Here is a 15803-nt window from a genome sequence, read left to right as displayed (position 1 = left end):
CTCATCCTCCCCCCAGAGAGAGCGTGATGATTTATTAAAAACACATTTTCCTGACATATAAATGTGTTCTTAATTCAGGGATAAAACCCCGGAGTTTATCGCTGAACAAAAGATTAGTTTCATCTGGTAAAACAGTGCAGTGCTCTAATGCAATAAAAAAAAAGTGTGTGTGTGTTGGGGGGGTGAAGCTCGCATTAAAACTGAGTATTATGGATAATCTTCCCTATGGAGCTTTAAAGCAAAACCTTCTTTATTCGGCAGCAAAGCCACTTTTGTTGACATATTAAAGTAGGTGAGAACATTTCCCACCTCGGACCACCACAACAGAAGGCCAACGCAGACATCTGGCCACAATAAAACAACAAAAACAGAGATTAAAACAACATGGACAAATGGGAAAAAGGCTGCAAGTCTTTACAAAGCAAGAAAGTTGTACAAAAGAACCTGTACAAAAACCCCCCCTGACTTTTGGTTTCCAAGCGTGTTACCCAGAGGTGCAACATGAGCAAAAAAGAAAGGTTGTGTGCCAGGGAAACACTGACGGGAGATCACCGATCCTTATCAAACACCATCTAACACACACACACACACACACACACACAAATATATATATATATATATATATATATGCACAGGGAGATATACATAGATACACATAGTGTACAAACATGTCAAAAGGGCATGTAACCTGTTAGACCAGACACTAGAGATATTTACAACTTAGTTTCAAAGTGGGATATGAAGAAGACAGTCCCAGCGTTCCATGCTCACTGAGTGCGTCTATAAAACAAAAATCTCGCAGTCACGCTTAACTTTCTTCTCTTTTCTAAACCACAGACACGTTCACACACAGCAAGCCATAAACATGCCACACAAACAAATAAAGTAGCCTGTTTGTTAGACTAACACACACACACACGCACTTTCTCCTGCTTATCAGCCTGTCCCTCGCTCTCTCCTCCCGGCACGGCTTGGTAAAGTGAATGTCTCATGCGTCAGTGTGTGAACGTACCTGTTAAACTCCTGAGGAAGCTCAGGCTCAGTAAGCATGCTGAAACAAGGGGTCTGAGATGCAGGAGTCCTTCCACGACAACATACGCGTCCAACACCCAGGGACCTCCGAGAACACACACACACATACACGCTGCCTGGTGCTCCTCTAACCTCTCGCAAAACCAAAGACTGTTTCTGTTTCTCTCTGCTGCACACACACACTCTCACACGCTGAACCTCGCACTCCCTCCCCTCTCTCTTTCTCTCTCTCTCTCGCTCTCTCTCTCACACTCTCTCTCTCCACCCCTCTTCTATGGCTCTAAGCTGCTAGATCGCCTCTTAAAGGGCCAGAGCATGACATGGTGTAGCGCGGAGCGCAGCTTCACACTCACACATACACACACACACACACACACACACACACACACGCAGCAGCACTGCCCCCTTCCTTCAGCCACAGTGTCCCTCTGTTGTGCTTCTGATCAAATGCACACACTTATGATCAAACACACACATACTTTGCTCATCTAAACGGGGCTGTACAATATCATAGGCTTCTGTTGTTTTTTATAAAACAATATTAATTACTACACACTTACCCTAAGTGTAAAATATTTTTTTTATTCTAAAACTGAAAAATGTATTTGACACATTTATCAGTCATTTTTCCATTTCAGGATGTCCTCAGATGTCTGCAAAGTTTAGCAAAATTACCTCACTTTTTGGGGCCGGTTTGCCTTAAAACTAAACAAAAATGTTAAAATAAATTAAGAAAATATTAAGGCGGCGTGAACCATTTTTAGGTTCACTTAGGTGAAACCCAAGGCTTTTTAGGTTCAATTCTGGCAAATCGAAATGAATGGCAAAAAGTTTTCCTGAATTCACCCTCAATGCTGAGCTTAAGCACGTCAACCACACACAAACACATCTGAGTTTAAGCAAGCTGTATGCTTTGTGTTTTCACAGTGTAACTAACACACTGCCCCTGTCACTCTTTATTACAGAGAAGGAGAGAGTGAGAGAGAGAGTTAAGACAGAGGGAGAGAGAAGGAACTATTCTTCTAAACGGAGGAAAGCACGTCTGACAGATTGAAATACAGCAGCAAGACTTTAACGGTGAACTTTAAACAGTGTGACAGTTTTTCTCAACCTCCTCACAAACACTGCAGTCAACCTTCTGAACATACTGCAGACACATTTAGTGTACGTCTGTGAAGTTACACACAGACATGCAGGAAATATAATTAGTGTGTATATTCAGTATATTTATATACACATACACACACTAATCATCTTATTTCCTTTATGTCTCCTGAAGTCACGGTAATATTTACAACAAAATTGTCTTTGCATTGGCATTTAATTTATGATAAGCCTGAAAAAAAATCATGTAATGTTTGGTAGATAATCCAATTTATTGAGTAAGTTAGTGAACTTAGAATAGCACTGTGACCTGGCCTCTCCAGCACACACAGTAATAATGTCGTTAGGGCATTGTGGTAACATTATTTGTGCATTTTCCTGTTGATCACTGAGGAAATTGTTAGCAGCATGACAATGTTCAAGGCACACACCGACCCAGCCTGACCCCTGCTAAAACTGTACGCTTGCAGAACGGCCCTAATACATACAAATAACTCCTGTGGTTTTGTGTGTGTATATACTGTATATATACACACAAACACACATAAGTTTATGAAAGTCTTCACACAATCCCTCCTTTAGTGTAAGTCTGTGGGAATAAATCCGCCCATCATGCAGAAATCGTCTGATTGTTTGGAAACAGCACAATTCTAGTCAATAAGCCACACAATTTCATATATGTCTGTAGGACAAAACTGTGCTGGACAACATTGGCAAAGTTTAATACTAGGGTACAAGGGGTTGTTTCAATCCTTAACTCCAAATATGAGCAATAGTAATAGTGATGCTTGATTTAGAAAGCACTAATACAAAGTGGTGACAGAAGACAGGATACTGTAGAGATGTTTCAAAGGGAAAAGAACGTAGTGAATAAAATGCGCGCACACACACGCACACACCAGCATAAGCGGCAAATTAATTAGCTTCTCTCAGGTAGCAATTATCTGTAGTTAAACATTTTAACGATCTTTCGAGTCAAGGCTGCAAGGTGATGGAGAAATAGATGAAAATGAAAAAAAAGAGAGTTGAAATAACATCAACAACAGCCAGTGAGACAAAGACAGAGCAGAAAATCCATCAGAACAGGAATAAAGAGCAGTTCCAAACAGTTTCATCCACTTTTAAAGCTGCTATTGATGAAGATGGCTTTTTAAGAGAACAGGAGCGTGAATGGAGAAGGCAGGTGCTTTCAAGGTTCAAACTCTCCAGATGGGCTGATTCGTTCAATTCCTGCAAATCTACCAACTTCACTTTTCTAACCACAGGCTTTTATGTGAGAATAATACTGCACCGCACACACATGCTCACGCAGGTATTTGTATACATGCAAAGAAAAGAAAAAAAAACGATACAAATGTAAAGAAACATGTATGTGGGCTCCGTCTTTATCCGTTTATCACAAATGCATGCAAAATGCATACCAGCAAACGCACATATGAAAACACACAATAGGTCCCTTCAGCAGATGTGTAGTGTCCAAGCCCCCTCACAGCTGTGCTGCATTAGAGGCCCCGAGTACTGAGGGTCTGACACAGACAGGCAGTAAACAATTCCCTTACACCGTTACAGACACACACATACACACCGCTAATTCAGCTATTACCCCCTAAGAGGCAAAATCAGGGAAGTTCTACTAAAGCCCAACAGTATTTATATCCTTCACAATTATCAAACAGATCAAAATAATGTAGTTCAAAAATAACATTTTTGCACATATTATTTACTTAACCTCATTTTGTTCCAAACCCATATGACTTTACTACTTCAATGGAAAACAAAAGAAGATATTTTGAGAAATGTGCAGGTCACTTCATTTTGCTTCATCCGGTCTAAATGATTCATTCACAAATTGGATTTTACCAGTGAAAAGCCTACAATAAATGAAATTCACAACTGGTTGGCTTGTCATATGGATAACTTTTCTTTTGAGCTTGAAAACTCCAGTCCCCATTCACTTTCACAGTAAAGAAAAGAGAGCAGCACGTTCCGAAACATTTCTCCTTTTTGTGTTCCACAGAAGAAAGTCATGCAGGTTTGAAATGACATGAGGGTGAGTTAATGATGACAGCATTTTAATTTTAATCCTTTCTGGATCTCTACGGTTGCCCATCTCTCATTCTATTCCTTTCTTTCTCTCTTTGGCTTGTGTGAGGCGTGTGACAAGGTTGTGAAGTGCGTTTATCTGGACTGAGAGAGAGGAAATCTCTGTCTGATGGCTGAGTGGCAGACGAGAGAAGCTATTAAGATAGAGTCCTTATCTTCCCTCCTCAGCAGAAGACCGGCTTTACACACACACACACACACACACACACACACACACACACACACACACACACACACACACACACAGAAAAATGTGTCTGTTGTCCTCTGCTGCTGTCAGTCATCTTGCAATGGTAAATATCAACATATCACAAAATATACAACGACTGCTTTTACATATTTTACACTTTTACTTGTCTGCAAGGCGCTCTGGGGTTGTAATAACGTTTTTTCTCTGTTTCACCCACTAGGCTGTCTATAATGCCCGTTTGTAGTCATGAATGACCCGCCAACCAGTTGTAAAACTGCACATATTTGTGTTACACAAACAGCAACAACAAACGTTGGGTGAACGATCCCTTTTTCTTCACCTTGGGTCCACAAAAATAATCATATATTCCATTTTATTTACACTGCCATTGAAAAGTTTGGGTTCGGTAAGATTTAAAAAAAATAAATAAAAAAAAAACAGTAGAGGGGAGAGTAAATATAAAATTGCCCAAATGCATCTGTTTTGTTCAGTCTATTTTTAGCATAGTCCCTTATGCTCACCAAATCATTTATTTGATAAAAACAGCAATATTGTGAAATATTACAAATTAAAACAACTGTTTTCTATTTTAAAATTTAGTATTCCTCTTATGGCAAACCTGATTCTCTTCAGTGTCACATGATCCTTCAGAAATCATTCTGATGTGCTGATTTGCAGCTCAAGAATCATTTCTTATTATTATCAATGTTGTAAATGGTTGAAGGTTCAAAATAACTGAATTTATTGGAAAAAGAAAACTTTTGTAACATTATAAATGTCTTTACTGGCACTTTTTTGATCTGTTCAGCATTACAGAAGATAATAATGTTGATGTTATTAATTAAAGATTATTAATGAAATAATCCTTTTTAACATTGATCCCTGGTTTGGTTGAGTCTGGATTGGGGTCGCTGGGTCTGCTAAGATTAAAACTCCCTGCTATATTGCAATGACACATTCTGACACACTGTTTTGTAGTGTCCAATTCCTGATACACAAACACATGAATGTACAGGGGGGACATGAATATTAACACAACTGAACATTTGTTCTCTCAAAGTCCAGGGAGATGTGCTACCTCCCAGTAGGGGAAGAAAATTCATAACCTGGAGGGCAAAATTATGCTTCATTTCATTTTCAAAGAGACATACAACCTCACACGACTCAGGTACTACAAAATGCATTACAGCGAAGACGTCGCATCACTACAACCATGAACCGACAGTCAAGAACCAGTCTACTGGATTACAGGTACTCACAAGACAGTTGTTGTGTTTCACTTCACATAACAAGTCTGAAACAAGCTCTAACAGACTAAACTACTTTGCAGCGCCAGGCTTGGGAAAGAATAGTGTGAATGAAAGAGAGAGAGTGAAGAGAGGAAAGAAACACCAAGTGTCTTCGCGCCATTAGAGCCGCGATGGAGCACGGCATGAGCTCAAATAATGACGAACGATAATGCCCCCTGGAACTCATCCATCCATCCTTTCTCTCAATTCCTTCATCCGTACCTTGCTCTTCCTATCACTAAACTGCTGTGTTAGACTCAACCTACTTTCTACTTTCTTTTTGAAAGAAATTAATACTTTTATTTAGCAAGGATGCATTAAATCGACAGTAAATACACAAGCCTGATACCTCATAAACTGGCTACAATGTCAAATTTACTGTTTTTTTATAATTTTTTTTACCCAGACTGCTGGGCATTTTGTTGGGTTATTTTCAAAGTGTTTGGTAGTTGTGTGTAACCCACTGCTGACTCATTTTTACAGCTTAGTTCCTATTAAATGATCTGGGTAAACAGGCGAGAACTGGGTAACCCCCCCCCCAGCTCATTTGCATTTAAAGGGACAGACACAAAAACGGTGCGTTTTTGCTCACCTCCAAAAAGTGACAATTTCAACATGCTATATAAAAAATATCTGTGGGGTATTTTGAGCTAAAACTTCACATACACACTCTGGGGACATCAAAGACTTATTTTACATCTTGTGAAAAGGGCATTATACCACCCCTTTAAGTGTCAGTCCTGAGTTCTTCATGTGACAGAGTTTGCCGAGAGAATATACCTGGCAATTCTCTCCAGGAAACTCAAGAGCACATGCTTCTAAACGGCTTCGGCACTTCTGTGCCTGCGGAGAACAGTCAGGAAAGAGAAAGGAAAACAAGGGAGGGAGAAAACAGCATTGAGATGATTCTCCACAGTGGCTTTGTGCAGCTCCTCTAAAAGTCCATCTGCGAGAAGCTCTCAGATCTCCAGCCTGCAGCTACAACACCTCCTCATCCTCCGCCTGCTTCCACGCCTCTGATGCTGCCACCGCAATCGCCGTTTAACGGTGAATAAAGCAAAGACCAAAGCTCTACTGCAAGATGAAAATAGAGTTTATTGTTTAAATAGTCAATTGTGTCTATCTGAGAAAGGAGAAATGAGGTTTTAGTTCAGAGATGTTGTTGAGATCTCCTCAGGAACTTCAGGAGGAGACAACATGTTCAAAAGCCGGTAATTGCAACTGTATAGCTGAATCAAATTTATTTCATAATTGACAAATTTTGCAACAGAGACACTGAATTGAATCAACATCGAACTGACTCGAGCTGAATAATGACAGTATTGTCTTCTGTAGAGCTCTGTGAATTTGTCTCATATTTAGCCCTATTCGGACGTGAGTTTTCTAAAAGACGTTTGAGTTACAATTCTTATCACTGTTCGTCTGTGATTTCATGTACCGATTCGGACGGGACCAACATCTCCGTGTTTGTTACAGAAGTGGGAGTGTGTGTTTTCTAGATGTGGCTGTTACTGAATTTCATGTGCAGTGTGTGCATCATGTCTTTTAATTTATTAATTATTTGTTTATATTATTTTAATTTATTATATAAAAATAAAAATAAAAAAACATTCACGTAAACTTCACAAGTTTATAGCAATGGCTGTTTATAGTAAATAAGTGAGCAGAGAAATCTAGACAAGTCTTACTCTTTCCTAACACTGATACCATCCACATTGAAACGAAATAAAAGCATGGCGAAGATTGGTGTGCAAACGGTAGCTCAGCTAGGTCAAAAACACACAAGGAGAAGTGTTAGGATAACACAATATCAGTAATCACAGACATTCGCATTAGGACAGGATTAGATTTCTCAGAGAAACGTTGAGTTTGCCGAAAAACAGTATGGTAATTTGCCTTGGAATATTTACAGAGGTTGCGTGAGAAAAACACAGACTTGGCAGATTCGGACGGGATTAAAATAGCGGCTGTGAAACACAAATTTCTCTAACGACCCCCTGAAAAACTAGTACCGTCCGAATAGGGCTTTTGATGATGTTTGCATCATTGATTCTGTTCTTTTCCCGTTTATTACTGTGAAGTTGCTTTGAAACTTTTTCTATTGTATGAAGCACTATATAAATAAAGGTGACAAACTATATTTCTCGTAATTGCAACTTTATCTCTCACAATGGGACTTTATTTCTTATAAAAAATCTCTGAGGTAAAAACAAGCTACCATACACGTGAGACTAAAGTCTTTCTCTCGGGATAAAAATCTGAGAAGCAGGGGATTTCAATTGCTCTCCATGTCATTTTACTGCCGTCTAGGAACAGCAATGTCGATATCAAAGGGATCTCATTTGTAAATTTTCTTTCCTCTGGGGAGAGAAAGTTAAGGTACGGTGGTGGCGTTCCTGTTTGTTCTGGGGAACTGTAATGTTTGCAATGACTGCTTTTGAGGAAGCCATCGAGGGAGAGCGAGAAGGCAGAGAGAGAGACAACAGGAGTTCTGAGGGGAACTGCAAACAGATCTTTCTCTTAATCCTGTTCACCTGGAGGCACATCCTCTCTCTCTCAGCTTTTCCTCTGCCGCTCAGACTTCTCTCCCTCTCTTTCTGCATAATCCTCCAGCCATGTTTCCTCTCTGTGCCATGGGCGTCCCCCGTCCATCCTGGACCCCGCTGCCAGAACACCCATTCTGCCCCTCACGCTCTCGCCGCCAAACACTCCACTCTGCCCACCACGGTCCTGTCAACTCCCGAGGACTACAAGCTCAAAGCCCCACACCACCTCCACTTTTCAGCCAAACACCTGACACTGCTGACCCTCAGAGCGGCAAATCTCCTAGACTACCTAACAAACACATAAGGCCAACACTTACCATGCCAAACTGTCAGACACGGTGCCATGTAATCTCATCCAAACATCCTAGATCCTTCCTTACACACACACACACACACACACACACACACACACACACACACACACACACACACACCTGCCAAACATCCAAGACTTTTACCCATTCCCAGATTGCCAAATACCCTCAAATACTGCCATCCAGCACGAACTTCCTCAGGGAGGATTCTGGGAATGCAAAGGAGGAAAGCGGAAATAATAATAGAGGGGAGGAAAGAAAGGAAAACAGAAGAGGCAATGTTTTTACAATGGAATAATTACAATGTAATCAATATGTGTTCACTACGTTCACCATGGCACAATATAATATAATTGTACACACACACACACACGGCTATACAAATGGGGACATTGCAATGCTAGTTTTTACTGTAACCTTACCTTACCCACACCCTAACAGAAAACTATCTACATTTTTACAGATTTACACAACAACAACAAAAAACCCATTTCATTTACTTTATTAATACACTTTTTTTTATATACAAATGAGGAAGTTCCTAAAAGGAGGTTTTGGGAGATTTTGGCAGGTTTATCTCACTTTTGTGTACAAATGTATCCCCAAAACATGGTAAAGTAGGTACACACACAAACAATAGATATGTTAAAAGACTGACCAATGAAGAGCAAACAAATGTATCTGGCAAGAAAAAAATAATAATACAATAAAATAAAATAACATAAAAAAAAAAAAAAAAAATTAAAATTAAAATAATAATAATAATAATAATAATAATAATAATAATAATATATATATATATATATATATATATATATATATATATATATATATAATTTTTTTTTTAAAACAAAACAAAAATATATATTTTTAAATAAATAAATAAAACAAAATATAAAAAAATAATGTACTAAATGAATATAATATAAAAAGTGTATATTTAAATTATAATTGTAGCATTTGGTACGCATAAAGAATTAAAGAATATAATCAACAAATGCCCCTGGCTAAATAATTAATAAATAAATAAATATAATGATGTATAATTAAAAATTATAAAAATACAATTTAGTTATAGAATTTAATTATCACCATTGAGATAAAAGGCCCAAATATTAGCCAATTAATTGGCCTGACCACTATTTTGGTCACTACATTTTACCTTACAAAGCATAAACTTGAACTTAAATGATCTACTCATATATAGGTAATAAAATTATTACCAGCATACAGGACTTCTGTTAAGAATACTAGACATGGTGGTATAGCTAGGGCTCATCCATGCAGAGTGGATGTACATGTGCTTGTGTACGTTTGTGTGTTATGTCCATTTCCTGTGATCCCCCTCTGGCACACAGATGGTTAAGCCCACCCAGCACAGTGCAGAGGGCGGGGGAGGGGCACGCACACAGGGCACAGGCTACAGATGGCACAGAGGGCATCGCCAAGCAGACTGCATGGCACGAGGAGGGGAGGAGGCCGTGTGTGTGTCTGTGTGTGTTTGGGGTAGACAATACCCTGGTATACTCTCTATCACCCTTAACCCCCCTCCCCCTCCCAAAAAGGGATCTCATTATCGTCTATACCTAGGTACGGGTCTCTAAGGGTGAGGGTTCGCTCTGTTTCTTCTGCATCTTTTATACTGCTTGTACTTTTCATTTTTTATCTCTCTCCCATGTCACTTCCCTGTCATTGTAGGATCTGCTTCCGATGCCATGCACTCTTTGATATTCAACAATGACTAATTCCCATCTGTTCGCTGATCTCCACGGACACCCCGTTCATAATTACACACACTTTTGATTGTTTCATTAGGATACAAGGCTGTTCCATTAAGAGCCATGATATGTAAGTGACAAATAAAGTATTATTAGATTAAAAAAAAATCTACTTTAGTTCAAATTGTCATCATTTCCTTACCATCATGTTGTTTCAAACCTTTATGACTTTCTACTGTGGAACATGAAAGGTGTTGAAATGTTGAATAATATGCTGGTTGCTCTTTTCCAAGCTATTACAGTAAATGGGTACTGGAGCTTTCAAGCTCAAAAAGGCTTTTAAAATTGCTCCATAAGACTCAGTTACATTATTTCAAGTCTTCTGAAGTCATACTGCACAATAGATTTGTGTGAAATTTAAGTCATTCGATCTTCTCTTGAGCTTTTAACTTCAGCTGTTAACTGCTGTGACAGGCTCACTGGATCAATGAGTTGAACTCAACAACCAGATCAATTCGACCTGTGAACAAATCATTAAGTTGTTGTCAACTGGAATAACTGAATCAGTGAAAAGATTCAAATCAAAAGATTTTTATCACCATACCTCCCACATCATCATGAATGTGCCAGTAGGAGCTAGGTCAGATATTCAGATTTTCTAATCTGTTTTTCAAACATCAGTCTGGTTCTCACACAAGGCTCGAATGACTTAAGACTTGCACTTAATTTTATTTATTTCTATTTTTGTCTTTTTTGGAGCCAGTCCCTACTATTCACTTTCATTATACTGAAAAGAGCCGGCAGCACGTTATTAAGTATTCTTATTAAACAAAAGCACACATGTTTGGAACAATATGAGGCAGAGTAAAAAAAAGAAAAAAAGAAAAAGAAAAAGACAGAATTTGCATTGATGTGTCGTAGGTTATTAAGGAGTCATGACTCAAGCAGTAGAATTTAAAGCAGTGTGAAACACGCTGGTCCAGCTCCCATTTCTTTTTCTTTTCCTCTAAGTGTATATGTAACAGAGAGGCCATGTGTTTGGAAGGAAAATGCCACGTGGGCAGGAGTCAAACAATAGCTTGCTCACACAGGTGACATCATGTCATAAACGCTGCCATTAAGAGAGCGGGGCCATGGCTGGGTTGCCATGACGGTAAGCAGACCATAGAGAGGACGTGGCACGATAGCCCCCACTGCTGCTGCCAAACATAATCATCAGGTGTAGTCACAAACACACACACACACACACACACACACACACACACCTCTATCTGGTCAAGTGCATGATGAGAGCCATCTTGGCTCCAAATTCCAACATTTCGGTTGGCTTCCATATGTAAACTCAAACCACAGCAATTTTCTACACAAAACACCCTCATTTCCTCTGTGAAGACACAAGACACTCTACATTCAAATCAAGCTGCTATTTTGGAGAGAGTGAAGGAGTGAACGAATAAACAGGTGGGTGAACAAATGATTGAGTGAATATGAATAATCAGCGACGCTTCAATAATGAGGATATTTCCTGTCAGCTTTCAGTGGCTGAAGAACAGATGTACCACACGCAGCAGATGTGTGCAGTTGAAGACACATCTGAAAGTTCATTTCGACAGAGGTCCTTTAAAAAACACTTTCTGTTCATATATTGTTTTTTTTGCATTTCTCTTTTTTTGTTTATTTGTTCATCACGCCTTGCTGCACCGCGCCAGAACTGGCCCGAGGAAAAAAAAAACGGTGGAAATCTTTGGCACTCTGCAAATCTTTGAAGCGATTTGGAGAGAGATGACTTACGAAAATTACGAGCGTATCGTCAGACTCCGGTTTGAATGCACATGAAACACAACAGGGGAAATTTTCCTCAAAGATAAGTATGCAGAAACACACAAAAACACACCCCCGCACTAACAAACCCACATGCACGAACTAGCCTTACCCTCATTTGTTGTACTTCAGGTTGAAACTGGAAGAATTTACAAAAACAGTTCCATTTATAAATTGTCCAAAGTAAAAAGTAATGAACATATTTTTGTATGCACTACCATTCAAAAGTTTGGGGTTGGTAAGATAAAAGTTAAAAAAAAGTATCTTATGCTCACCAAGACTGCACTTATCTGATCAAAAATACAGTAATAACAGTAATATTGTGAAGTATTACTACAATTTAAAATAACTGTTTTCTATTTAATATATTTTGGGGGGAACACTTTAGAATACTGTCATCTGAATAACTACACAGGAACAAATGACTAACGCAATATTAACATTCTAATTACTACTATTAACTAACAAGAAACTCTGATTAACGAATTAAGTAACAGCGCTCATGTTGAATGAGGTAGTTCACTATTAACTACTATTTTTTTTTTTTTATACCTGCCAGAGGACTAAGAACTACTATATACTGGTTTATAATTAATGAGAGTAATGCACAATGTATAATTAATTCTAAGATCCTTGTAACCTACTAGCAATGACTCGAGTATTACCAAATCCTTCAAAAGGAGTTACTAATTATTTGGATCAGCATTCTAAAGTGAAAAGCATGATAACTCCCTAAAATGACTGAAGTCATTGTACACTTTTGAGGTTTTGGATGGCAATTTGTTACTATATCCTTCTAAAGGAATTGCTGGAATTATTTGGATCAGTATTCTAAAATGAAGATCATTAAACCCACTAATGATGCAAGTGTTACTTCTTCCTTCTAAAGGAATTACTAAAAATGTATATTAGTATTCTAAATTGAAGATCATGGCGACCCACTAGTAATGACTCAAGTCAAGTGTTACCAAATCCGTCAGAATCAATATCCAAAACCTTAAAAACCTTAAAAGCTTACAATGACTTCAGTCATTACTAGAGAGTTATCTTGCTTCTCACTTTAGAATACTGTTCCAAATAATTAGTAACTCTTTATGAAGGATTTGGTAATACTTGAGTCATTACTAGTGGGTTACAATGATCTTTACTTTAGAATAATGTACAGTCACCTGGTCATAATCTCCAAAAAAGAAGCTTGATCATCCTGTCTGGGTTTATCTTTGCAATAACAACAGGCTGACTGTACATTATGCCTGCCTTCACTCATTTAGAAACACATGTTATATTTTTAACAATGGCATAAAGTTGACAGACCAACAGACTGTCAACAATATCCAAACACAAATAAATAAATGAATTTTGCTACATTTCTCTAAATTAGAATAGAGAACAGAAGTTTGAAGAGTTCCATCTTTGGAGAGTACAATGGGCATGGCTTTGTCAAGATGCTGTGAAGTCCCAGATCACATGGATTGTGAACACACACACTCACATACACACACACACACACACACACACACACACGTACAGTGGTGTCTTTGTAAGTGAGGGCTGTGTGAGTATGATCTCTATGGATCTCCATTGTGGCGCCCATGGGAGCAGATGTCACTGGCATTCTTTCAATTGTCTCTCTCTCTCTCTGTTCAGAGTGCAAAGTGAACACCAGATGGAGAGACAGCGTTTTGTGCTCCAACTCTAACTGCTCATCACAATGAACACTTACATGTGAAACAAGAGGCTGATTTTCTTCCTATTTTTCCTTCTCTCTTTTCTTCCCCATCACAAAGAAAACAAAATACTTTTTTTTTTTTTTTACTGTTAAAAGCCTTCTCCCTTCCACTGTACAAGCTCACAGCTCACTGTCTCTGCGGTTGGTGTTTGGAGGGATGTCCCTAAGCTGGGTCTACAGTCAGACGGGTGTATTATTTCATTAAGTGCTTTTCAGCCCAGAGGAGGATTTAGGAAAAATCTTCAGGCCTGGAGTGACAAGGTCACAACCTCTGGTAACCTCCGCCTGTCTCAGCACACATTCTCCTGCCTTTCAATCAACACACAACTAAGGATGGACAACATGTGCCAGAGTACTCAATCATAACAGCAATGATCAGATCAGTCAAACATACTGTATATGTATATAGACAAAATTATTTTGAATGTGCATATGTACACTAAATACTCAAGTAGTAGTAGTAGTAGTATGTGCTAAGTACCCGAGTCATCAGATGATTTATCTGTCATGTACTCGAGTAGTCACATGATTTACCTGCCGAGTGATCAAGTAATCAATTTACCAGTCAAGTGGTCGAATTGTTTAACTGTTGAGTATTTGGATGATTTATATCTGTCGAGTTTGGCAGTAGTCAAATGATTTACCTGTCAAGAGGTTGAATAATCTATCTGTAAAGTTCTCAAATAGTGAGAGGATTTACCCGTCGAGTATGCGAGTACAGATGATGTATACCTTTCGAGTGGTGAGATGCTTTATCTGTCAAGTTGTCGAGTAGTTAGGTGATTTACCTGTCGAGAAGTCGATTATTTACTTGTCAAATAGTTGGGTAATGCATTTGTCGAGTACTTGAATAGTTAGATCAATTATCTTTTATGCGTCAAGCGGACAAAAACAATCACAACGTCCATCCCTAATACACACACTTTAAAGACTTTAAAAGTCACAGAGTCTGAAAAATCACAGGGACATCAAGAAGCAAGAAAACGGAGTAGTGAAGAGATGAGGGGATGAAGATTTAGAGGAGTGGAGGTGGCAAGGGGGCCCAAAACAGGAGGGCGACAGAGAAGGTTAGACAGAATTGGGCATTGTTAAAGCAAGAGCACCACGTTCTGTTGATCCGAACTGATCCAAAGAAACAAAACCACATTGTTCCTCGCAGATGGAAGCGAGTGTCGTCAAGGTAACCAGATTAATCTCTCCTTTCTGTGCTTCCTCCGGTGGAGAGTGCTAATCGGCGGGCTTCTTTCACGCTAAAGCTAGCCTCAAAGCCCGGCCTCTAACTAGCCCTCTAATTAGCCGCAATTACAATGAAGACAACATGATGAGATAATACAAATTTGCAAAATAATGACATACCACGACAAAATATTCCTCCTACTAAGCAGCGGGTTTGTTCTCGCTCCCTCTCTCCCTTTCTCTTCGGAGCCACAATGAGCCGGGGCCCTCCTAAAGCTGCCCGGCAGGATGGTGCTGCATTATCAGACACAGAGACTCATTGTCAGCCTGCTGTTTTCTTCAATCACCAGTCCATTGTCTGGCATCTTAAATAAAAACGACTCGAATACAAGCACACATAATGATCCCCTTCTCACCAGCATACAGAGCAGTGCGGACAGCACTACACATCAAACGCACACTCGCACACACACTGGCCCTGATGGACTCGGGCCCCGAAACACACAGCAAAGGTGTTTCACAACACAATTAGTGTGAGAGAAAGCAGGATAGAGCTTGTGGGGGAGAAAAAAAAAATGATTGAGAGAACAAAAGAGAAGGAACAAATGAAGGAGAGAGAGAGTGAAATGAAGGAGAAGCAAATGAAATGGATGTGTATACAAAAGAATGATAGGAGAAGCAGACCGGAAAAAGGAGGGAGGAATGAATGAAGGAAGGAAGGAAGGAAATAAGTCCATAGAACAGAGATGAGTGACGGAACAGCCCGTTTTGTTTTCATCTG

At 39.2% G+C, this 15803-nt stretch overlaps 1 protein-coding gene across 9 annotated transcripts in view; it reads right to left on the bottom strand.

Moving 5' to 3' along the window:
- The window catches only part of sox5 (SRY-box transcription factor 5), a 202461-nt gene that overhangs the window by 73462 nt on the left and 113196 nt on the right, over positions 1–15803 (bottom strand). For 5 of the 9 annotated variants that reach the window (XM_084111804.1, XM_084111810.1, XM_084111805.1 and 2 more), the window contains exon 1: positions 1013–1260. The exons of the other annotated variants lie outside the window; for them this stretch is intronic. In XM_084111804.1, the coding sequence (XP_083967930.1) occupies positions 1013–1050 (38 nt within the window). In that variant the 5' untranslated portion in view covers positions 1051–1260. Of the gene's footprint in view, positions 1–1012; positions 1261–15803 lie in introns of those variants that run through there. 9 annotated transcript variants of the gene reach the window in all.

The sequence above is a fragment of the Abramis brama genome, assembly GCF_963993115.1.
Source record: "Abramis brama genome assembly, chromosome: 4".
Lineage (NCBI taxonomy): Eukaryota > Metazoa > Chordata > Actinopteri > Cypriniformes > Leuciscidae > Abramis > Abramis brama.
Note: the sequence above shows the minus strand (reverse complement) of the source record. Positions and strands in the feature narration are given on the sequence as shown.